The 24,316-nt window shown below is 44.0% G+C and overlaps 5 protein-coding genes across 10 annotated transcripts in view; 3 read left to right on the forward strand and 2 right to left on the reverse strand.

Annotated features, from left to right (window-relative positions):
- Positions 1-24,316, reverse strand: part of LOC108148840 (1-phosphatidylinositol 4,5-bisphosphate phosphodiesterase classes I and II) — a 47,070-nt gene that overhangs the window by 5,267 nt on the left and 17,487 nt on the right. For all 5 annotated transcript variants that reach the window (XM_017276169.2, XM_017276142.2, XM_017276152.2 and 2 more), the window contains exons 3-11: positions 17,681-17,827; positions 8,135-8,272; positions 6,076-6,209; positions 5,531-5,716; positions 4,944-5,141; positions 4,096-4,278; positions 3,049-3,229; positions 1,590-1,824; positions 82-233 (exon numbers count right to left, since the gene is read on the reverse strand). In XM_017276169.2, coding sequence (XP_017131658.1) covers positions 82-233; positions 1,590-1,824; positions 3,049-3,229; positions 4,096-4,278; positions 4,944-5,141; positions 5,531-5,716; positions 6,076-6,209; positions 8,135-8,272; positions 17,681-17,827 — 1,554 coding nt within the window. The remainder of the gene's footprint in view (positions 1-81; positions 234-1,589; positions 1,825-3,048; positions 3,230-4,095; positions 4,279-4,943; positions 5,142-5,530; positions 5,717-6,075; positions 6,210-8,134; positions 8,273-17,680; positions 17,828-24,316) is intronic.
- On the forward strand, positions 10,892-13,341 carry LOC108148875. The gene has a single exon (XM_017276180.2). It carries the CDS (start codon positions 11,024-11,026, stop codon positions 13,169-13,171), a length of 2,148 nt encoding a protein of 715 aa, XP_017131669.1. The 5' UTR covers positions 10,892-11,023; the 3' UTR covers positions 13,172-13,341.
- LOC108148885 lies at positions 13,600-17,674 on the forward strand. 2 transcript variants are annotated; one of them, XM_017276201.2, is made up of 2 exons: positions 13,604-14,806; positions 17,471-17,674. In XM_017276201.2, the coding sequence occupies exons 1-2, from the start codon at positions 13,762-13,764 to the stop codon at positions 17,668-17,670; spliced, it is 1,245 nt and encodes a 414-aa protein (XP_017131690.1). In that variant the 5' UTR covers positions 13,604-13,761; the 3' UTR covers positions 17,671-17,674. The 2 variants fall into 2 exon arrangements, with proteins under 2 accessions (XP_017131681.1, XP_017131690.1); XM_017276192.2 differs by lacking the exon at positions 17,471-17,674 and having other exon boundaries at positions 13,600-15,904.
- On the reverse strand, positions 21,267-22,280 carry LOC108148896 (trypsin). The gene has a single exon (XM_017276214.2). The coding sequence runs from the start codon at positions 22,228-22,230 to the stop codon at positions 21,376-21,378; it is 855 nt and encodes a 284-aa protein (XP_017131703.1). The 5' UTR covers positions 22,231-22,280; the 3' UTR covers positions 21,267-21,375.
- LOC121466746 (lectizyme) lies at positions 23,292-24,259 on the forward strand. Its single transcript, XM_041710355.1, is given in 2 exon segments — positions 23,292-23,755; positions 23,758-24,259. Coding segments are annotated over 2 exon segments (831 nt in total). The 5' UTR covers positions 23,292-23,325; the 3' UTR covers positions 24,159-24,259.

Below are 24,316 nucleotides of genomic sequence, written 5' to 3' on the forward strand. Positions count from 1 at the left end.
GATACAATAATAGATAGATATAGATATGCAATGGCCTTTGACCTTTTATAGCCATGCTCGATAACAGCGAACAGTACTCACTTGTAGTGGCGGTGCATGACCCGCTGTCCCAGTCGCACTTCCGGTTCCTGTTCCTGTTCCCGTTCCTATGTCCCCGTTGGCGGTGCTCCTGGCCACGCCCCCATCCTCGTGGGCTGCCGCTGCCACTTGTTGCGCCGCCGCCTTGGCGTCCACTGCAAAATGCATAAATTTAATACATTTATTGCACCCAGTTAAAAGTATCATACAATTTATAGAAGTTTCCGGATACAAGTTTAAACAAATAAATAAATGAATACAATAGTACAATAAGATTTTAATGCAAAATATAATAATAATTTTGCCTCTAAAAAATTTAATTTTATAAAAACTCTATATTTTGTGTATGCACTTGTTTGTATTTAAGTGTGAGAAACGAAAAAATATAAGTGCTCACGCTTCCTGTCAAACTAATAAAATTATGGACAAACGAAAAATGCGCCAGGTTTTTAAAATGCAATTTCTCCCTAATGGAATATAATAAAAAATATGTATAAATCAAATTACAAGAAACCGGAGCGGGGCAATGGCTAAAGAGGAAGCAATTGCCGGACTGCGATCCCGGGGATCCAGAGATGACAGCTGGGATCCTGCGATTGCATGTGGGGGACAGGGGCAAAGTCATTTGCATTTATAAATTGGCTTTTTGCAATTCATGAGCTAAATGTCATCCGGCCAATGCCAGAAGGATGTGGCTGTTAAAAGAGGGAGTGGCTGTCCGGCTGTCGGGCAAATTGTGCAGCTGTGCATGCAAATGGCTCCTGCAGGACCTCAAAGCTCGCAAACAAGTGGAAGAGGAAGTGGCCAGGCGGTAAATTTATAAATAACATTTTCGCTGCAAAACTTTTAATAAAAGCAACTCGAATACTCTTCGTAAAGTCTTTTTGTTTTTGCACAATCTTACATTCCTGGAAGATATTTGGTCAGGTAATCATATACTAAGTGTTTAAGAAATGGGCATACATTCTGTTAAGTCACAAAACCTTACTTATAATTTAATAAAAATAAAACCAATCTGTTTTTGCCATTATTTTTTACAATTTTAAATCCTAACTATTATAATTATAAGGATAACATTGTCGTCATGTTCAAGAAATTATAGTTAAATGTTAAAAAGCAAGATGATTTGCATATTGAGCAATTAAAGTTCCAAGTGCTTCATATTAGGTAGCAAACCAAACATCTTGTTCATTAAAAGCCCCCTCCCACATTTGTACTCCTTTTAGACTAGAAGGTTTTTCCAAATTTGATATTCTCAGCCTGCCTTCCTGGCTGATGAACTTTTTGCATACAAACCCCGAACAGCTGCTGCGTGTGCGGAGCTCATTTGCATTTTTCATAGACGTAGGAAGGCGGTTGGGTTCGGAAGGGGTTCGAAAAAAGGGCGGAGAGGGTGTGGCAGGAAGCTACGATGCCAAAACATATGTGTGCCCAGGCATAACTCTTTGCACAGTACGCATATGCGAAGCAAAAGAAGCAGTTGACATGGGGTTAGTTAAGCATTTACCCACCTGAGTTGGCCGTCGTCAGTTTGTTGCTAGCTGCCGGCGTGCCCACCTGCGCCGGCTTCTTGTGGTGGTGATGATGGTGGTGGTGGTGGTGCTTCTTCTTGTTCTTGATGATAATCTTGCGCCGCAGCATCGCCGGCGGTGGCAAGTCCATGTTCGGTTCCAGCGGATGAGAGTCCAAGGGCTTGTCGAGCAGCATATCGCCGAATATTTCGCGGCAATAGTTGGCAATTTTGGCCTATCGATGGGAATAGAGGCGGAAAAATGAATAAGCTGGCAAAAGCAAATACCGAGGAACTTGTAAATTATCTGCTAACTGGCTTTTGACGGGTCAACGGAAAAGTTTTCTCTGGTATACACAGGGGAAATGTAACCATAAGCGGTAAGATAATCAGAAAGGTGCTTCTTAGAATGGTTTCATCTTGGTGTTTACTTTTTAATAAAGCCTCAAGGCAACTAAGTTTCTATGAGCTATTTTAAAGTATACAGCTATATAGAATGCATTATGAAAGTACTATATCATACGTCTTAATGGCAGATTTGTCGATAGCGATTTAACGATGTACGAAACAGGCCGTAAAGTACTTAATAAATTCAAAACTATTAATTTTTTTACGTGCAGCTGTCCAGGCATCATATGTTGAGCTGTGCTGTTGTAAGTTTGCTTTCTGGCACGCGGCACGCTTGTTACTTGTCTACTTGGACTACCTGTGGGAAATTCGGTTTATACTACTCTTTTAATGGTTAAACTTTAGCCTCTTGTCGACGTTTCATTGCCCCTCTCCACGGCAGCTGCTTTCCTTAGCCTGATTTTACCTTTGAGGCCGTAAAAACTTTGCCTTTGTTATTATCTCGCTTGTGGAGCTTAAGCAGCCGGCAATTACCGTTCGAGTGGCTTCTGAGATTCTGGACTCCCTTCTTGGTCTTTAAGCACTGTTTTCGGACTCAAGGACTCCCCCATGTGTGCCGCCGCCGTGTTATTTGTTTGTCTTTCGTCAAATGATGGATTAGGGTGATGGGTTGAGGACCCGCCGCTGTTGTTTTAGGACAAGAAACTTTTTGGCCTTCTGCGTTTTCCAATTTAGTTTAACCAAAAGTGGGAGCCATATTTAGTGCCTTTCTTTCTGCTTCTCTCATTATTCTTCTATTTTCCTTTTTTGGTTTCTGTCTTTGCTTTCCTTCAAGTGGCATTCTGATCTTTATTTCATACCCTTGCCTTTCCTTGTTAGCCTCAAATAAATAACCATTGCTAGCTCTTCTTTCATTACCTGTTACCTATTTCATTTAGCGTTTACCTCTTTGTCAAAAAGGAGAAGGAGATAATTAAAATGTTAGTTCACAAAGTTCAGATAGGCCTTTCTATCCATAAGTCCAACTAACTTGAAAGTAGAGAAATTACTCTAAAACATTTCCGTCACACCATAAAGCCAGTCTTTAATTTGTCATTCGCAGCAATTCTCACCTGTTGCCTTGGATTGCAGTGATTCTCAAAGCTCAATATCACAGGGTATTCAGATGTTTTAAATGCACTCTCTGCGATGGCCTCCAGCACGTCCTTGGCAAAGATCTCGGGCACAAAAGTGTAGCCGTGGACAATGACCGGCTCCTCGGTGCGCCCGTTCCAAAAGTCCAACTCAACGCATCTGCAATAAAGCGGGCAGGACAGACGAACACGAGTTGAAAGTGGTAAAAGCAAATGACAATTTCCTCAGTTTCAGTTTTTATTTTCCTGTCCCCATTCTCTTTCATTTAGCCCTGTAAATCGCACTCAAAGTGCCGAATGCATTGCGACAGTCGTGCAAGCGGAGAATAAACGAAAAGTTACAACTTCTGCGTCAATAAGTTTTGTGATGTGTGCATCATCGTCAGAATCATTGTCGTAAGTGACAGAGGAAATGAGAGCACACACAAAGAAATATATCCTGCAAATTTATTTAATATAAGCTAACTAAATAACTCAAACACATAATGTCTTTATGGTGAAATGGACTCATTTAGATTGCTACCAAATAGCGAAACAGAAAATTGGTATAGAAATTTATTTGATAATTATGCAGCATCTAGTTTTTGCTAACGCAAAATCTCTTTTGTGATAAAAAAAACTAGTCAAAGAATAATTCAAGCCTTCTCAATTTAAAAATTAACTTTATAGATTTACAATGTTAGCTTTACAAAGTTTGAATATGAAATCCGATTTACTTTAAATTAATTTTTTGTTCGCAGTGGATGTCATTTTCACAGCTAAAAAACTGCACCTGATGCACACACTCGCACTGTTTAAAGTGAATGCGAGAGAGAGTTGCTTTTTTATTTCTTGAATGAAGGTCACCACATACGCACACACACGCACACACGCACACACACACACCTCGGAATAAAGGTCATGGCCAGTGTTTTGGGCAAAGGCAGTTGACCACATCAATTGCGTCATTTGCATTCCAACCAACTGAATGACCCACTACCCGCAAGCGCATCCGCATCCGGATTAAGTGCGTTTCCCACCACTCACCTGCAACCCGCCAGGAGGCACTGCCTGTAAATCTCGACGGAGGACTTGCCCGTCAGCTGGTGACCCGTCAGGTAAGTGTTGTGCGAGGAGTTGATGAAGTAGTGCGACATCGGCTGGTCCATGTCGTCGCAGAGATCGAGCTTGTTGGGCGCCATGATGGGATTGTCGTCGCCCATTAAGTACCTGTGGGTGATGGATTAGTAAGGCGGAGATTAGATGGTATGGTGGATTATAGGATAAGCCCATATATATCACAACTTAATGCTTAAGGACAAAAACAAGAAAATCTATATATAATTATGTAAATATAGCTAGCTTTTAAATATATTTCGTCTACATTTTAATACATGTTCCCAGTCGACGGCAGTTAAAGGGTTTGAACAGTTTGCAGTTTCAGCTGAAGGACGCGTCAGTTTTTGGCACGTCCTTTGTCGTTTGCCTCCTTAGTTTCCTTAGCTGCTGGCTGATACCGTAAACTGCGAGTTTTCACGACTGCTAAACCACTCAGGGTAGACTACAGTCCCCTGACAACCGTTCCCCTGAAAACAGCTTTTCCTCTTTTCCACTTTGCCGAGAACAAAAACGGCGCAACGTCATATGCATATGCATATGCACTAGCACTCGCACTCGCACTCGCACTCGCACTCGCACTCGAGAGGTCCTTCAAGTGACGCTAACAGCCTTAAAACAGCTTGCACTGCGTCTGATAAGCTGTCACGCCCAGAAGAGTTCCCCCAAAGTGAGTGGATCCAGTGGCCCCATCTGCTGACATGTACCTTCTCCTAATCCCAATCCGAGTCCCAGTCCCAGTCCCAATCCCAAGTAGCAACAAGTCTGACAAGTCTCACCTCAAAAAGCCATCCAGGCTGAGCTGGCCCTTTTGTGCGTTGAACTTATTGGGCTCGTATTGCTGGATAAGCTCCTTGGCGCGGGCAGGATTTGCATACGGGTAGAGGATCTCGTTTAGCCGGGGATCGCGCTGCGTCTTGTTCAAAAACTCCACCAACTGGGCGATGGACATGCACTTGCGCTTCGAGTTGCCAACACTGAGGGAGAATCAAGAAGGTAATACATATAATTGGATATCATGATCATTACCGCAAAGCACTCAAATAAACACCTTAATACTATCTCACTGATTCTGATAAAATAGTTATTTAACTCAAAAGAAAATTCAAATAAATATTTAATACTCTCAATTAAATAACCATGTCAATAATTATACTTTTCAAACATTTTTAAAACCAAGAAATATAAAAACATGTAGTTGAAAAGCATATTGTATTTCAAAAGAATTTAGTCAATTAAACGCTGTCGAAAAAATATGTATTTCCCTTTTACACTAGTTCTATTTGATTTTATACCATACCATGATATATTTAAATTAAATTTAGTGGAGAAATATGTTTGATTACTACTTTTGAAGTGCACTCACATGCTGTCAAAGAGTCGCTCGACCTCCGAGCGCTGCGTGAGATATTTGTACAAATTGTAAAAATCCTCGAATTGAAATTTGGACACCGATATGCTATCGACCTTCCCCGACGGCAAACCGGTCACGTCTAGCGCCTTCTCGACACGTTTGCGATCCTCCTTGTTTTGGGCGAAAAGTTTTATGATGCTAAAGTGGTCACGACCAGAATTTGACCAGCGCAAAATGGAGTAGGCAGCATGGTTGTTGTTCATGAGGTTGTTGTCGTCGTCGTAGTCATCATCGTCGTGGTCGTCAGTGATGCATGAGCCACGTTCCGGGAGCAACAGCAGCAGCAACAGCAGGAAAAAGGGAAATTGCGAAATAGAAATTGGCGTAAATTTCAGCTCAACAGCGATGGCTTCACTTAACAAATATTTGTCAAATGCTTCAACGCACAATGCACAAGAGCCAGGGACCCAAAGCCCAAAATTTGGGGGGAATCCAGGATCCAGGACTCGGAACATCGAGCGTTGTGGAATTGGATTGAGGGGTTTGTTTTCAATTACTTTTTCACTGGTATGCGACCGCTCTTGTCCACCTGCAGACACAGTTTGGTGTGGGCCTTCTGCAGGAACATAATAGCCGAACCATTGAGCTGGGCCAAACTGTAGGCCAACTTGATGAGCCCGTCCGACCAGAGCTGCAAAAAGCCGAAAGAGAATGCGAAATGTGAGCAAAGATAGATTAAAATAAAGTGGCGAGGCGGGGCGTTGTAAAACACAACAAAAAAGCACCCAAGCATGGTCTGCATCTCCTGAATTTTCTTGCCTACCTTAGAAGTTGGATCAAGTTGCAAAACTGTTCATACTTATATTTAATAACAAATATTAAACACAATCTTTAATCAAAATAAAAAGGTTTAAGTTATTCTGTATGTCTACATTTTTTATTTCAATCATTATTAAACTTTCAATATATGTAATAAGGCGAAAAAATACCAAAATCAAACTTTAAACATTGGCATAAAGTTAGCCTTCACAAAATGTAATACGGAAAAGCACAAATTCTTTAAAACAATTTTAACCTGACATTATTGAAAATACCAATATTGAATTAAAACCATCCTTACAGCTGACAGGTTTGGAACTGTATTAGAAATCGTCCTTGGTGGCGTATAAACAATATTTGTTTTTGGTTATTTCGTTTGAGACTAAACAAGCCAACAAACGCAAAATGCCAAATTTGATTAAGATTTAAGCAAATGAAAAGGCAAACTTTCGATGAAAGCATTTATCAGGAAACACCATTCGCAATATTTGCCTAAAGTTGGCTTAACCTGAATTTAATTAACCCAAAATGTGATGTAACACACTGGCGTGATTGGCTTATGTGAATGAAAATGCTTCTATATTTTGTCGGTGGCAACACAGGGCGTATGCGTGATGTATAGTTAGTCAGACAGAATTGTGTGCACACCGCTTCCCATTTGGCGTTCATTTCATTCCTTTTCAGGCCGTACTATCGTGCATTCATTGTGTATTTTTATGGCCCATATTGTTTATTTTGTTTTCCAAAATTCCTTTTGAAAAGTTTATAAATTTCAGCATTTTCATAATTCGATTTTCCTTTGTTGCCGTGCCTGCGGTTCGAGTTGCGTTTGTTTATTTTGGGGATGTCCGCGACGCGTGCCAAAAATAATAACCGTAGCAGAACGGGCCCGAGGCTGCTGACCATTGATAAAATAAAACATTGATTTTGGGCAAGGTCAAGCCAGGACGGACAGTGGCAGACAAGAGGAATGAACGGTTGACAGTGGACACGCCCCGGGAGGGAAATCAATAAAAGCGCCGTTGGCTGAGTGGTCCATAATAATTTTTTACGCGCCTTCGGCGACCCACTAAAAATAGTCCAAAACAAAAAGCGACTCGGCACAGGTGTGTCCCGAACAAAAACTGGCGGGGGAAAATACACAAGCAGAAAAATAAGATAGCAAATAACAAGGGCGGTAACAAATAAGAAGTCAACAGCTTTAATCGACAGTAAAAGATACTACCAGACACTCAAATATATTTAATTTAATAATAATAAAATAACAAGTTTAGGGACTTGCTGCATTAAATGCACATCAAAAGGAATTTATTGGAAAAAATTTGTTATAGGGGTTGCTCTTTGGACTCAAAGAAAATCACGCATACGTACTGTTGCCCTAAAACAAAAATTGTTCTTAGCTGAAATTACGTGACTTGTGAGTTATTATTACGAAAACTTTAAGATCATTCCGCTGTGCCTCATAATTGAAATAAAATGTTTTGGTTTTCGAAAACAATAAAAGTTTAGGGATTTTTTTTTGACCATCCTTATTGTGTTCAACGTTTTTATGTTTAGAGTAAATAATATGTGATTATTTTTCTTAGTGCTCGGTAGCTGACCGTTATGGCCATCATTAGCGTGGCACACTCGACCCAATTCCCCGAATGACTGGGAACTATGGCTGTGTGCATGCGACCCACAAATGGTAAATGGCTTTTCCCCTTCGATACTTTTCAGTTGTCATTGAGTTGTCACAAGTGTCCGGCGCAAGTGGCCAATAATGAGCTGTTGGACGATGGCCAGGATTGGACTTACCTGGGCAATATCCCGCCGTGTGCAGCAGAAATTGACGAACGTCATGTTGACAAAATCAGAGCCGTGGCACACCGTCACCGTCTTCTCCTCCAGCGTGTCCTGCGGGCCCAGCGTCACTATCTGGCGAAGCTTGTTGTCCTGCAATCGAAAGACGAGCATGGTCGTTATTAATTACCGAATGGAATAAGGGATTGGGGGGCACACGCCCGCGAAATGAAGTTTTATGACCCAGCAGGCAGTCGTAAATGGGAGTCATATCCTTGCGCGCTAATCCTGCGAGTGCAGCAAAATTCATTTGCCCGCCTCGTAAACCAGACAAACAAACACGATTCTCTAGCTCAGCTGACCGGGGTGTCATATTTCAATTAAACGGCACAAATGGATTTACGAGCCCGGGAAAGCCAACGTGCATCCTTGGCCAAAGGACCCACCCAACAGAGCCAACTCAACTCCACTGAACTGAACTGAACTGAACTGAGGGGAACCCAATCGAGCACACAACATTTCGACTTCGCAGCCAACTGGGTTAAATGCAAATCAGCCCGCGACACAAGCAAAACGAATAAGAAACAGTGCCATTTGTAGACTTTCCAGACAAATGAATACTTCTTAGAAGACTTTCTTGCTGCTGCAAAAGTTATAAATACGTTTCTTTGAATGGGAATAACTTTAAGTTGGTACTAAGGTACTTTAAATTGAAAAGCCACTTACATTAAATCAGATTAAAATGTTTACCTCTTATAATACTTAAGGCCGCAAAAACTGCTTAAATCTTTATTGTGACCCTAATCTTATTTTAGAGGGTAAGTAGTTAGAATATATATAATTTAAGTATCAACTATTATAGGTTTAAAGTGTAGCAACTGTGCAATGTATATATAAACTAAAAGTCCTGAAATTAGTATCCTTGAGCTATAAAAAAATTGCGTTTTCTACTTTTCAGCTCAACACTTTTCACCCATTCAGCCATCTATCTCTTTAAACATCCAACTGAGGCGATGTTCAGCCCGGGATTATCAACGTCCTTTCGAATGCATGACACATAGTTTGGACACAGGACATCGGTCAGTTGGCTGCAACAAGGAAGGACTTAAGGCGGAAGCCAGAGCATGAATTTGGCATTAACTTTGTGGCCGGCCATGTCTTGAGGAAGGAGGGAGTGTGTGTTTGCCTGTCTTCCTGCAGCGCTTCCGGTGCTCGGACATCATTTGACAATCTCTCCAGTTAGGGTGAACCTTATCGGCAGGCAGTTTAGAGCGGAATGGCAATGTTATCTTTTGTGCTCGCTCATCGAATGCACAAGCTGGGGAATTAAGTTCTGGCGGATGACTAGAGCATAAGAGCATTGACTAAGCCTGAGCCCTGACCTGACCTGACTAAAACCAATCATGGTCATGGCTAAACACTAAAAAAATCCTGATCTAGTTTTGACATAACTATTCTCTTCCAATTAATGCAAAACTTTGAACTTAAACTTATACAACTTCTGAATATTAATTTAAAAACTATGAAAATTCACCAAAATAATTTATTTTCCTGAACTTAAACCTAGAAAAATCCTGCATGTAAATGGGAAATCCATAAATTCTTCAAATAACATTCACCACAATCTTGGGTTTAGTGCACTTAAATCGTCCCCTTAATAAGCTTTCCTGGTCCGCAATATTCCAGGCTCATGGATGGATGATGCGTCGCCTGAACCAAGCAGCTGTGTCGACTAATTGAAAGGCTTCCCACCTCTCCACTTCCGCTTCCACATCCTGGATTTCATCTCTGGGACTCTGGGGGCCATTAAAGCAGCTTTCCCTTTAGCGGTGATAAACGAGAAGTCACCCATGCTGGAAAAGCAGAGCGAATCGCCGCCTACCTACAGGTAACGTTTATCTGCGAGCGACATGATTTGCTTTTAACTAAAAACTAATTCCGGCAAATTTGTCCCCCAGAATAATGTAAATGGCTGTCACGGCCGGAGCTCCTGTCGCTGGCTCTCCGGATTTTTGGCCCGCCACCGTGCGAAGCGTAAAGCGGAAATGACTACGGCGATTATCTTAATTGCTTCTCACGCTTCGCGCTCGGCACTCACGCGCAGTTCCGCGCAGTTCCACCCGCCCGCCTACACCAAACCCCCCTTCCTGAGACTCCCTTTTGGCCCTGCTAATCCTTTTGGCTCTGCTCAAAATTTGAATTTTAAGAACGCTCATTATGGGCCCAAAGAGCGGGGGGGGGCCGCCAGTTGGCCGTGATAATTTTAGACAGCCCCAATCCCAGTTATTGATTTTAAATGTGCTAATAAAATAATAATCAGCGCATTACGCCACTTAGCAGAAGCCCCATGAAAGGAAGAATGCATTATTTCAATACATGATATTTAAATAATAGTTCTGGCTCAACTGATTATAAATTATAATCTAGCCCTTTTCCTATTTCCTTACCCGTTTGACCTTTTAGCTGAAATGTGTATTTGTGTTTTAGCTTATACATAAACCTATAAGCTGCTCATAATATTAATTTTGTGCACGACATTTTTTTAATCCCAAATGCAATGAAATCATAACATGACACAAGCTCATAAAAGTATATTTTTTTTCTCTTTGAAAAAAAAGTTTTTTATAAAAGCAATTTTACATTTTACTAACCAAACATTTTAATAATTTTCTACGAATTAAAAATACCCCACCGAAATAGATCACGGGTCGCACATCAAGGAACAAAGTACTACCTGTCATCGAAGTTTAAGCTGGTTTTTGACTAATGTTTGGCAGTAGGGGTTAGAAAGTCAAGCAGTTGATTCAGATAAAAAAAAGTATATTTTTTAAATTTTATAAAATTTTAAATTTGTATACAAAAAATCAAGCCTCAGCAGAAGTCGACATCGCATGTAGAAAAAATATGGCTGGCAACCGACGGATTGACGCGGAAAATTCCAGTCACACGGGGGGCCCCTGCAATGAATTCGGAACCCTTGAGTCTGAGATGATACCCAGACCCTATGATTTGATGCGACAGCGCAACTGCAAGGCCGAGAAAGTCATCCAACTGGAGCGGTATCCCAGCATTCGACCGCCGATTTCAAAGTGCAGTTACGATCAGACGAAGAACTGGCTGTTGGAATCGGTAGACCAGGTAGGCTGTGAGGACCACAATGCTAGGTTGCAAGACGCCCTTAAAATTTGGAAATTGAGTCCGCACAAGAAGACGCTCGGTTATTATGGCGTGGCCGATGGGATGTATCGACCGGAGGCCGCCAAGTTCAACAGGACATTGGCAAGCTGCCTACGACATGCCCGCGGTCCAAATAGACGTGTTCGCAAGCCCTCACTGAATTCTCCACAGCCAAAAAGACCGCCCCAACCCTCTCCCTTATGTCAGCCCTATATCCTTAACCGTCAAGTCTTAAAAGCGGAGCTCCAAAAGATGCCCGTTGTGCGGCAAAAGCTAAGTCCCAGTAAGGCTTTTGAAACGTGGTTCTGCGAAAAGCCAGTGGATCCTGATGATCCTCTGGGGGTGGATGCTGCTTCCACCAAAATGGTAAGCTTAAGAGAAGCCCTGGACATAGCGAAAAAAGAAACCAAACCTCCAAAACACGGTTTGAGACGTAATCACTGGTACTGCCCACCGAAATGTAATGAGCCGGAAAACAAGTGCACTGCCTACGAGTGGGCCAAGTACAAGTTGGACTCTAAACCTTACAACGAGGCCTTCCAAAAGTGGTTAAAGGAGCAGAAAGTGCCAACAGAGAGGGAGCCGCACAACTACGATGAGCTCTATAAGCGATTCCAAGCCTGCTTCGAGGTGAAACCCCAACCAGATCCCGATTGTGTGGCCATGGCAAAGTGCTGTGCAGATATGATCAAGGAAGTGAAAGAGGAGGGTGGTGGTGGTCCTGGAGGAGGTGGTGGAGGAGGTGGTGGAGCAGGGGGAGGAGCAGGAGGAGGTGCAGGAGGAGGAGGAGGAGCAGGAGGAGGAGGAGCAGGAGGAGGAGGAGCAGGAGGAGGAGGTGGCGCAGGTGGAGGAGGAGGCCAATCTGGTCCAGGTCCTGGTCCAGGTCCTGCTCCTCCTGGAGGTCCAACCCAGCCAGGTGGTGGGGACAAGGATAAAGGAACTGATAAGACTACGGACAAGCCCAAAGACAACAAGGATAAAGGCAAGAATGAAGACAAGGATAAACCCACAAACCCAGATAAAGATAAGAATACAGGCACTGACAAAGAAAATAAGAAAGATAAGGGTAAGGGCAAAAAACCCGGCAAGGATAAACCAGAGGAAACGGACCAGGGAACGGGCAAAAAACCCGGCAAGAATAAACCGGAGGAAACGGACCAGGTTACGGACAAGAAAGATATAGAAAATCCCGATAAGGAAAGACCGAAACCCAAGCCTCCTGGCCAGAAACCGATACCGCCCAAGGAGCAAGTAACAGAAGGCACCACCGATAAGAAATGGTCAATTGAATCCGACAGTGGATCATATAAAGAACCGAACAAACCAGACGTAAACCAACCAAAGGAAGGGCCTCCGACAACAGACGGGGACCCGTCCTCCAAACCGCCGGATAAGAAACCGCCAAAAAAGAAGCCACCCCACAAGAAACCCACGAAGCCCCCGAGGGTCGACGAGGGGAAGGTGGACGAGGTGAAGGACAGGTGCCCGCCGTGTCCTCCAGTGGGCTGCGCGTGCTGCATTTGCGACAGTCTGCATGCCAAGAAGATTCCCATCTCCCCGACCATGCAGTCTGTGTTTGCCCAGGAAAAGGTTCGCGAAATGAGGGAATATCTGCGGCGCATGAGGCACAGGCAGTACATGGAGTGCTCTGGCCCGAAGCCAGTGGCCCCCCGGCACACGGTGGATCCCATTGAGTGCGACAATTGCTTCTGCCTGGACCCAAAGATCTCCGAGTATTGCGAATGCCTGGGTGCCCTGCAACATCTGCAGCGGCTCCTGCGCAAGGAGCGCCATCCCATTGTGAACAACGAGCTGATCTTCAACCTCGAGGATCTGCGTCAGAAAATTGCCCAGCGAATGTGCGAGTGCTTCTGAGAAGTGTATGTTTTGAGCTGTTTTAATGGCTTGTATACCATTGATTTTTTTTTAGTGCTTTTTCAAAATTTGACCATTGAATAAAAAACGAATCATTTCATTTTGCGAATACATGTCGTTTAGTTAAGAGGCATTAAGGATACTTTCAAAATAAAGAATCTTATACTGTATTTTAGTTATTATTTCAATCCAAAGTTTAAAACGCAGTAAATGAGGCATTTCCGATCCTAATAAGTACAAATAAAAATACATTCTTCATCAGCAGTAAGAGTAATGCCGTTTCTATGTTAGATTTATCTTTTCAAAGTCGGTCTTTCAACTGTAGGTTTGGATTGCTGAATTGCTGTGGATTATTTACGATCCTTAATTCTGTTAGGCGGCCTTGACATTGCTCTTCAATTTTGTTCCTCTGACAACTCTAAACTGTACTCAGTATTTTATTATGTGTTCAACAGACGACATCTAAATTTTAAAAATAATTGTGTTTTATTTTGGTTCTCAGTTGAGCATTTAAAACATAAAAAAAAGAAAAACATTGGCCCCGAATCGGATAAAGACACCAAGGAGAGAATAGATTAATTATCGCAACGATGGGCAGAAAGGCGGCGCAGTCTCAAGGATCTCTGAGATTTCCGGGTGGTCAGGGCTCACAGGCGTCCGCAGTTTGCCAAGAACCCGACTTGCTGAACACGTTTGCGGAGGGGCCGCCCACCATGTACCAGTGGATGCGATGGAACAACTGCAAGACCAACAAGCCGCACCTGGAGGAAACCTATCCGAGCATTCGACCACCGATCTCCAAATGCGACGAGGGCAAGACCCTGCAGTACATCGATGACGCCATGGAGGCCAACAAGTGCTTGAGGCTCTTCGACTACGAGAAGGAGGATGTTGTGACCACGTGGAATTACATTCCCCAGAAGGAGACTCTGGGATGGTATGGCGTTGGACCGTCGGGCTACCCAACTCCACAGGCTGCCTTCTACAACCGAATCCTGAAGAAGAGTCTAAAGGCGGCTAGTCTTTTGCCCAAACCGCCCAAAAAGTCGAACATTAAGCCCAAGTGGCAGCTTAAGAAGAAGTCCCTTGAACCCAGCGGCGCCTACGTTCTGAATGAGGCCTGCCTGAAGGCCAAGCTGGACAAGATGCCCAATGTGAAGCGCCAGCTGAAGTCGAGCAACGCCTTCTCCTGGCTGCACTGCCCACAGCCAGCAGATCCCGAGCATCCGTTTGAGGACAACGCCGGCTTTCCGGCGATCAGCAGGGAAGAAGCCATGGACATGGCCAGGCCGGAGAAACCTCCGAAGCATGGCCTGCGTCGTAAGCACTGGTACTGCCCTCCGAAATGCGGCGAGGCGGAGAGCAAGTGCACCGACTACGAGTGGGCCAAGTACAAGCTGGATCCACGACCCTACGACACAGCCTTTCAACGGGAAATGGATGCCCGGCAGGAGGTCAAGGAGCCCGAGCCCCGAAACTACGATGAGCTATACAAGTCCCTGGTGACCTGCTTCGTACAGGACCCGAATGGCCAGAACGAACTCTGTGAGGCACTCGAGAAGTGCTGCAAGGATCCCAAGGACCCGCCATCCCAGGGATGCAGCGAGTTCGTCCCGGATGGCGTTGGAGGAGATGGTGAGTCGGGTAGAGATAAGGACAGGGTTAAAGATAAGGATGGGGACAAGGACAAAGACAAAGACAAGGACAAAGACAAGGACAGGGACAAAGGGCAAAATGGTGACAGTGAGGGTGACGGTGAAGGTGGAGCTGGCGGTGGAGGTGACAAAGGTGATGGTGGCAAGGGCGAGGGCGGACAGGGAAAGGGGGATAAAGGAAAGGGTGACGGGGAGGAGGGCGATGGCGGAGACGGGAAAAAAGATGGTGGAAAAGTTAAGGATAAGGATAAAACCAAGGACAAGGGTGACAAAAAAATTAAAGTGCCGGAACAAAGATCTTCAGAGGAGGAACATCCTTCAAAGTCGCGAAGTGCAGATTCCAATCCCGAGACCAATGAAAAGACAGATGGCAATGGCGATGGCCTTGGCGGCAAAGATGGTGGCGGTGGCGACTTGGACAAGGACAAGGATAAAGACAAGGATAAGAAAAAGGGGAAAGATAAGGACAAGGGAAAGGACAAGGGAAAGGGCAAGGGCAAGGGTCATGGAGACAAGAAAAAACCCAAGCCAACAAAGGATAACGATAAGGATGGCCAGAAGATCAAGGATTGCCCGTGCGAAATCTGCTGTCCTGTGAAAGAGGAGGATTCCCCGCTGATCAAGGAGATGCGCCGAAGGGATCGCGAACGCCAAGTCCGGGACTATCTTCGCCAGATGCGCCACCGCCAGTACATGGAGTGCAAGGATCACCAGTACCCAGCTCCGCACCACAAGTGCAATGCCATCGAGTGCAGCGGCCTGTTCTGCAGCAATCCCCGCATGCAAACGCATTTTGGCCGGGTTCAAGCCGTTCAGCAGGTGCAGAGTGCCCTGCAGTGGAGGAATCGGCGGGGCGATGACAAAATTTGCAAGGATCTGGACGGACTGTTGACCCGCCTGTGCAACCGCCTGACCAAGAGTGGTGGCCAGTGCGAATGATTCTGCCCACGTGCCCTGTGTGTTTGAGAAGTTCCCTTTTGCATATTGTGTGTGGATTCGTGCAAGTGTTATTAGTGTTTTGTGCTGATTTAAAGCGATCTTAATTGTGTGCTTTAAATAAAATCGTATAAATAGCTGATCTCTAGGATTTGTACTCCACTCGGGGCGGAAGGCAAAAGATTGTTGCTCTCGGATGTATGCAACGCTTTTCGTGGCCTTCAGTTAATCACACATTTGCCAGTGGTCTCTGTGAGTGTGTGTGTTTGGGTGTGGTCAACGCCCACGCACTCTGTGCATTTAATTAATTTCTGACAAGTTATTTGCTTTTAATGCCCTGGAAAAGCTTCGGTTTTTTCCTTATTCGAAAGCAGCTTTTATGCAAGCACACGACTGACATCCTTTTAAAGTAGATTATTAAAAATAGGGAATTCACTTATAAAATTTTAAATGAATTACCTTCAGAGAATTTAAAACTTTACTATAAATATTAACGTGATTTTTTATTAATGCAATTAATATGTGTTTTTAGATTGTTAAATTGGATGGCTTTAGTTTTATAGTTTTTTATTCATATTAAATGGCATCATAAGAAATACCTTGTTTCAAGGACCTTTAAGCTATGTATGTGAAAAATTCATTTAACCCGCTATAAATTATTACACTTTATTTCTAATTTAAAGGGTAATTCTGTAGAGTGTAGGCAACTTTCACAGTCCGAATTCCTCCCGTCACGCCAAGACCGTTTTCATTTTCCAACTTTTCGGGCGCTGTTAGTTTGCCTTGGGCAAACTGAACGGAAAACAAAACTCATTTGGCTTTGCCCTTGGGCCTGTCGCGATTCACAGCAACAACTGCAACATTATCGGGGCGGTGAGCTATGGGCGTGGCCCCAGGACGAGCAGCATGATTTATACAGAGAACAAAAAGCGACACTCCTCAAAAACCAAAAACGAATTTACGCCAAAGGATTTTTCCACCAAAACAAATGCCATAATGGGTTGGATCCTGATGGAAAAACGGAGCAGCATTTATGACACATTAAATTGATATCATTAATAAGATTGTTAAGCTATGGGTTAGATTAGAACCCGGTTCGGCTTTAAGATTTCAGCCAAAGTTTTAAATGACTTTTCCAGCACAAACACTTTTTAAGCGCACAAAAGCAGGACTCGAACCAAGTTGCCTTGTCATTGCAAAGATAAATGTATTAACTTCCTCACATGGAGAAGAGATAGTAGCACACAATGAGGCGAGTCCTACTACCATGAAAAGAAAATTGTGTAAAACCGAAAAAATCGTGTCGCAGATGAAGGCAAAACTCACTACGGAAAACTGTTGCAACACACACAGAAACAATGTGATACTACTGATTCCCATTCCGGAACAAGAGATGGGGACACAACGCACGTGACTTGGCTGGGCAATCTAAACGGGGCATTCATTGGGTTACCTGTGCCCCCATTCTTGCAAAATCTGTTCACATCCCAGTCCCAGTAATTGGCATTCGATTGTGCCCGGTGCCCAAAACCATTCGAGTTGCCTGTTCCCTCAGATTCATATCCACTAGTTCCCAGTATAATTAATTTTTCTTTTAAGTTGGGCTATTTATCTATTTAAAAAACCACACCTTATCACACATAGCCGCCCAGAAAACATATATCATATACCACACAAATATTTCTTATTTCGTCCAATTCAATTTCAGAGAGATGCGTCTGCTGCGGAAAATGCTGCTGTGCAAGGAAAAAGGGAGGTAAATCCAGCGATGTAATGCCCATTGACGAACTAATGGATGAAGTCGATGACAATGAGATCGCAAATATTAAATCTTGCATCGGGCTTTATGACAAACCTCAGGAAGAAGTAACCGAAGAATCGACAGAAGATGTAGTGATTACAAATTAAGTATACGCACCTTTGGCCGCTTGGCATACTGTCCCGTGCGAACATCGCGAATGGTGGCTATATCGAGAATGTCCAATTCGTTGTTCTGATCGACCCAGTAGAGGTAGAAGCCCTTGGAATCGACACGCATCGTCACCGGCGTTCCATTGCCCGAGTCCTGAAATCAGAGATACAAAAAAGAGATTAGTGAGAACGAAAGGAAAACCAAATTCCCTTCAAGAAAGAGGACGTCTAACCACTTGCTATAATCAAAATACATTTCCTCCACCGATTCGGGTCCAATAAATGTTGAACACATGATATACACAGTCGTTAATCTAGAGTTTATTGAACTGCTCCCAATTTCTCAGCTGAATTGGTCGCCTGAGTGCAGTTTTCAGTCGTCTGTTTTTTCTGCTTATTATTTAAGTCAAATTAAATGGGCCTCTGCCGGTAGCCATAAATATTTAATACCCCGGCCATCCATTCATAAAAGAAAAGGCTGACGAAATGCACAGCTAGCAATGCCAAACAGATGCGCATTCGTATTTCTTAAATATGTGGCAGCCAAATCTGACAGCTGGCGAACAAGATGTCTCGAAAATTTGGCTTCCCTCCTTGGAAGCGAGTCGAACAACGCGTTAAATGGCTCGGGCCAAATTAATGTTGCCAGCAGGAAGATGGAAGTGGGGGTGGACGGGATTCCTCCATCTGGGCGGTAAAGTCAACGCAGAAAACGCGAAATATGTGTGCAACTAAGTGGGGAAAAGTGCGGTCGTCTCGCTAGCTTTACATCAAGGAATGCGGCAACAAAGTAAGTGATGCGCAGCCATTTAGTATTTTCAAGGGCCTATTCCATTAAAATATTCATTGACTTTGATATCAGCAACAAATGTCATTACTTGTGGCATTTTATTTGTAGGGAGCCAAAATTCAAATACCTAAAAGTAACTTACAAATAATTACTAGATATTCCAAGCCAATAAAATTACAAATCTTAAAAGGGCACTTTTTTAAATATTCAAAAATGTTTTTGTGGAATTTCCCAACTTCGTTCTGATAAGAATAGTATTACTCTTATCGAGTTAAGTTCCACGTCATTCTTTTTTTCATTTGTCTAGTAAACAATTACTCATTTCCCGACTTTTTTTATATAACTGTAGATCAAAGAGTGACTCTTTTTGTAGTTCTGCCTAATTTTTACCAAAATAATCGCTTCGCCATGCAAATTTTAATATATCAGCATGCACTGCGCTTGTATACTGCATATTATTTAACGTCTAAAATGTATATAACAGATTAATTATAAAGTCAACTGAAGGAATGGATTTGCATAATTCTAATTCAAATAATTGTATAGATTTTTAATAATAAAAAAATCTCTTTCACAGTTTATTTGATTTATTTAATACCCCATATATTTTGAAGCCCAAGCAGCTATATGTTTGCTTATCCAACTGCTCTTCCCCACTGTCCCACTAGAATTAAAGGGTGAAATTCCTTGACCCCAGCATTGGCCCATTAAGATTAGGGAATGCCTGTTGTTATGGCAAAAATTGATGAGCTCTGAAATACTCGTTATGAGAATATTTAATTTGCTCAGCCCCAAGTTCATTATCCTTGCGGGTTCGAATTTTGGGGTTGAGTTTAATGAACCCGCTAGGTGCCAAAGTGGCCTGTGCCTGCCCTTTCCATTTCTCCCCAATAATCCACTCGAATTCGCCCCACCACTTGTGATATTCAATCAGGCGCATATTTTCCAAAGATCTTCAGTTGGTTTTGTGGGTTTGTTGGTTGTTTAGGGATTCCGGTGCGAGGGTAGAAGTTCGTCCCTCGCTAATTGGAATCCACAATCACCCCTCGAGTTTTCTTGGTTGCTTTTTCTGTTTGTCTAATTATTGAAAACTAATTGAGTTGTGTTCGCCGCGGAGAGGTCGGGATAAAACCTCGATAATTCATTTCAATAATTCAATATGGAAAATTCAGGGGCAATCCAACAACTGCTGAATTTGTGTGCGAATTTCAGTTTTCACTTCTTGACTGCTCTGGAATGCCCAAGTTGAATGTGACTGCCAATTGACACGCTCCTCAAATATTAACAGCCACCGCTTGCATGCGTATTAGTAATTGTGTATTTGTATCTATATCTGTATCTGCAAAAATATATTTGCACTGGAGTGTGCGTTGAGGATAAGAGCGATTACATGCATAATTCAATTGGCGTAACAGTTGGATCTGCTCCCTGCATGTCGGTCGGCTATATAAAACGCTTAAGGGAGACTGCACACCGAGAGGGGAAAAAGGGACAACTGCCAGCTAGCCAGATGCCCCCTAGATAAAAGCACTGTGGGAAAATGTCGTCGCGTAAAATATTACATAAAGTATTACTTTAATTGAAAACTAAAATTAAGTTCGTACAGTTTTGAAGTTGAATTTGTTCTCAATTTTAGAAAATATTTTTAAAAACAATCTGTTTCTGCCTTTAACATTTTTTCAGTGCACTTTTCCATTTACAGATACACTAACATCTAATGCCATGGAACACATCTGTTGGTGACGATTGTCACACGCCATTCTCCATTCGCCTGTCAATCATGCTTAGGGAACCAAGTTCTGAAAGGTCTGTCAGGCATCCACAAAGGGCGGTGGAGTGCTACAGTGCATTAGGGGGCTCTGGGGGGCGGATTGGCATGGCGACGGCGGTTAGGGATATGCAAATGCTGCCGGGGACCACTCAGCAGCCAGCTCGGTTTCCTGCTAAAGTGTACTCGTCGGTCTTGCCTCGGACCAAACTATCGAAATGAGTTTAAACAGCTGTAAGCGAGAGCTACATGTAAACTATATCTTCAAATATGCAGCTGCTCTGCTCCTGTTTACAACCATTCGCCTTCCCCTTCCCCTAATTTCAGCCCCCGCTTAGTTCTCGTACGAAAGTTTTCCCGGCTCTTGACAACTTTGCCTGCTACCACTGTTGACGTTTCCCCAAGCTAACCGTTTGAGAAATGGCCAGGACATGCCGCTCTGCAGCTCAGAAATGAAGATTAACGATGAGGAAGGAGTGGGAACCAGTTGGGCACCTTTCCCTATCTATCAGGGTCTTCCCTCATTTATTTCACCTTATTGCTGTGCCTCAACATTTCCATCTTTGATCAATATAAATCGGGACCCAAACTTTTTTTTTGAAAAACCAACATCCATCCTAATAATAAGCTACAAAACAAAGTATCAACAAATCATTCATCAACCAATTCAAGTTTAAAGTGATTTTGTATATTTAAAAAATTTTTCAGTTAAACACTAACAATCCTATTCTTATAAAATCCAAGTTCTTTAAACTTTGCTCCAAGAGTACTACTAAATTTTTAGAAATTTAATTACAGTGTTAAAGTTTTATGCTTCATAAAAACATATTATGTACCGATTTAACCAATTTCATAATAATCCCGGAAAAACCTCAAATCCGGCCATGACTAAACACCTGAACACTGAAATGCCTCCTGAACTTACTCAGCACTTACACAGACTCTATCATATATCACTAGCTGATCGGCAATCGTAAATAGTAGTTCGATTTTGGGCAATCAGCCGTCCACTTATCGGGCAATAAAACACGGTTCTCGATTCGCAGTTAACGAGCTCCGTGATTAGATACGGAAACTCGCGGTGTTTACTTTAATGCAGTGCTAGAGTATTACGCAAAAATCTGCCATTAGGCACCCCTAAATCTCAGTTTAGCTGGTAGTACGCGGCGATCACTTGATAGATCCATCCGACGTATGGCGGCACAGAGGTGTACACAGTGGGCCGTTTGGCATAGCCGCAGGGCATGTAGCTCCATGATCCGAGGGCCACCAGTTCCGCGGGTCCAGTCAGGGGCCAGTAGATCAGGGGAGTGCCTCCGTCTCCGTAGCAGGTCTTCACCTGCGAACACACCTGTTTGTCCGTAAGAGGCGCATCCGAAGGGAGCAACTCCTTGCAGGCGGTGCTGTTAAGCAGCGGAGCAAAGGCATACTGCAGTTCCTTGGAGTACTCATCGCCATCGGCATCTGTCAGTCCCCAACCATAGGCAGCCGCTGTCTTGTTGCTATAATCATCGTTGATATCGGGCAGTGCGATTTGCTGCACACGAGCGTTGTATTCGAAACTTTCGGAGACATGCAGCAGGGCAATATTATCACTTCCAGCACGGCCAGTAAACGAACGGTGAGTGGAGGCAAAGTCCACATAGCGCACTTGGGCGGCGGTCACGTTGGATCTGTTGATGATCCCCGCATAAACAGGTGTTCCCACGACATCCCCATTGAACTGCCGCAACTCCTCGACACAGTGGGCGGCCGTTAGGAGCCACCGCTTGGCGATGATGGATGCTCCGCACTGGTGGGTATAGGTGGACCTGGTCAGGGACAAGGAAGCCAGGTAGGGCACATTGTCCACTCCCTGCACATCGTAGCCATCGATGATCAGCGGCTGGATCTCCACGGGCACTTGCTGGGTATCCCTCAATGTCAAGTGCTGAATGTGCAGGCTCTTAGCCGCTCCGGCCAAAGCCAAAAGGGGCAGCAGGAAAAGCGATGATAACATTACAACTGATACGGTTGAGAATCACAAAACGTCTAAACCGGCCGCCGAAATGGAAAGGGGCTTTTATACTAATGGGCTAAAAAGCTTTGGAAATCAGAGAAAGAAAAAACACTTATCAGAACGAAAATCCCAAAGAACTAGTTCTGTTACACACGCTTACAAAATTTCATTTTATTATGGAACGTTTTTCATTTGTTTGTGTCAAATTTGATTTTGTATCTGATGTTCTAGGAAACTGATTTCAATTATTAAAAAATATACAAACAATATGCCGAATATAGTCAATAAATTTATTAACGTTTCTCTTCCTAACTCACACTTGATTTAAACATTATTACTCACGACTGTTGATTGAACTTTGGAACCAGGAACTAAAAGAATTTTTTATATTATGTCTGATAGAAATCTTTTGATTTAATGAAATCCGAAAAAGACCATATACGTAGATAATTTTTATCACCCTTTTTACCCGATCAATAAGTTATTCTTATGTTCTTTCAGAGCCGGCTTGTTGCCACAGCTCTAGAAGCAATTACGCTCGTCGGGTGCTGTGGCATATAAAACATGCAATTACCCTTCCGGTCGAGAAATGGGAAAACGGAGTTTAGTGCATCCCTGCATGCACATCCGTGCACATAATTGCCGGCTGCGCTGTGGCATTAGGGCCACATGCCCCGTCGTGTGGCTGTTGTCCAGAAAATGTTTACGCAAACGTGCGGTCACTTCAGGGGTATGAAATCCACTTTTAATTGGCTTTGTCCGCCAGCTGGGAGAACGCAAAAGCGTCGTGAGGGGTCAGTATTTTTAGCATCCTTTGAGACTGGGCCTTGGGCGACCTTGCCGTGTCAACACCTCAGTTAACACATTACGCACGACCACGTGGGCGGAGTTTTACAGGGCTTTTCCCGTTCAAGGGCAAGTTACTATATAGTACATGTACGCTCGTTCCTATCGACTAATCCTAATCAATTTCAGACGAAATAAACTTATCGCCAAATGCGATTCATAAATCTATCTGCTAATCAATAGTTGAAGACGGCTATAAAAGGAGCTTTCCGCCAAAAAGAGAGTAGACATTCATCGCAAATCCGCAGAATGAAGCTGATCACTGTGACTCTTCTTGTTGCCCTGGTGGCCGTCGCTCAGGGCGCCAAGCTCTCCGACAAGCTGGCCAATCTCGTGCCCAGTTTCGCCACTGGCTTCGTGATCAACGGCACGGAGGCGGCTCCTCACTCCGCCCCGTACATCGTTTCCCTGGCCACCAACTTCGACAAGCACTCGCACATCTGTGGAGGCACCATCTTGAACAAGGATTGGGTGGTCACTGCGGCCCATTGCATCTCCAACCCCGTGGGCATGAGCATCATTGCCGGACTCCATACCCGTTCCGAGGTGGATGAGCTGACCCAGCAGCGCAAGGTCGACTTTGGCCGCGTCCACGAGAAGTACAGCGGTGGAGTGGGACCCTACGACATTGCCCTGCTGCACGTGAGCGAGTCCTTCATCTTCAACGAGTGGGTGCAGCCCGCACCCTGCCCAGCCGTGAGGAGATCCATGAGGGAGAGACCCACCTGTACGGATGGGGACAGCCCAAGGCCTACGTCCTGACTGCCGCCAAGACCCTGCAGACCGTGACCACCGACATTGTGAACTTCAAGGAGTGCAAGGAGGCACTTCCCGACACCGCTCCTCTGGCCGAGTCCAACATCTGCTCCTCCTCGCAGCAACAGAGCAAGTCCGCCTGCAACGGCGACTCCGGCGGCCCACTGGTCGTTGAGTTCGAGAACGCCGCCTCCGAGCTGATCGGCATCGTCTCCTGGGGCTACATCCCCTGCGGAAAGTCCAACCTCCCCTCCGTGTACACCAAGGTGTCCTCATACGTCGATTGGATCGCCGACATCCAGAGCGCCTACTACAAGCTCTTCTAGATGGAAGGGAGAAACCGGTAGTCAGATCTAGCCAGGGATCGGTATCACTTTAGATCAGAGCCGTGATCAATTGTTGAATAAAAGCATCCAACCAAAGTTAACTTGTCTTGAGGTTTTCTGAATGTGGTATTCTTTGAACATGTTTCTGGGGTTGAACA

The sequence above is a fragment of the Drosophila elegans genome, unplaced genomic scaffold (genome assembly GCF_018152505.1).
Source record: "Drosophila elegans isolate 14027-0461.03 unplaced genomic scaffold, ASM1815250v1 contig_814, whole genome shotgun sequence".
Lineage (NCBI taxonomy): Eukaryota > Metazoa > Arthropoda > Insecta > Diptera > Drosophilidae > Drosophila > Drosophila elegans.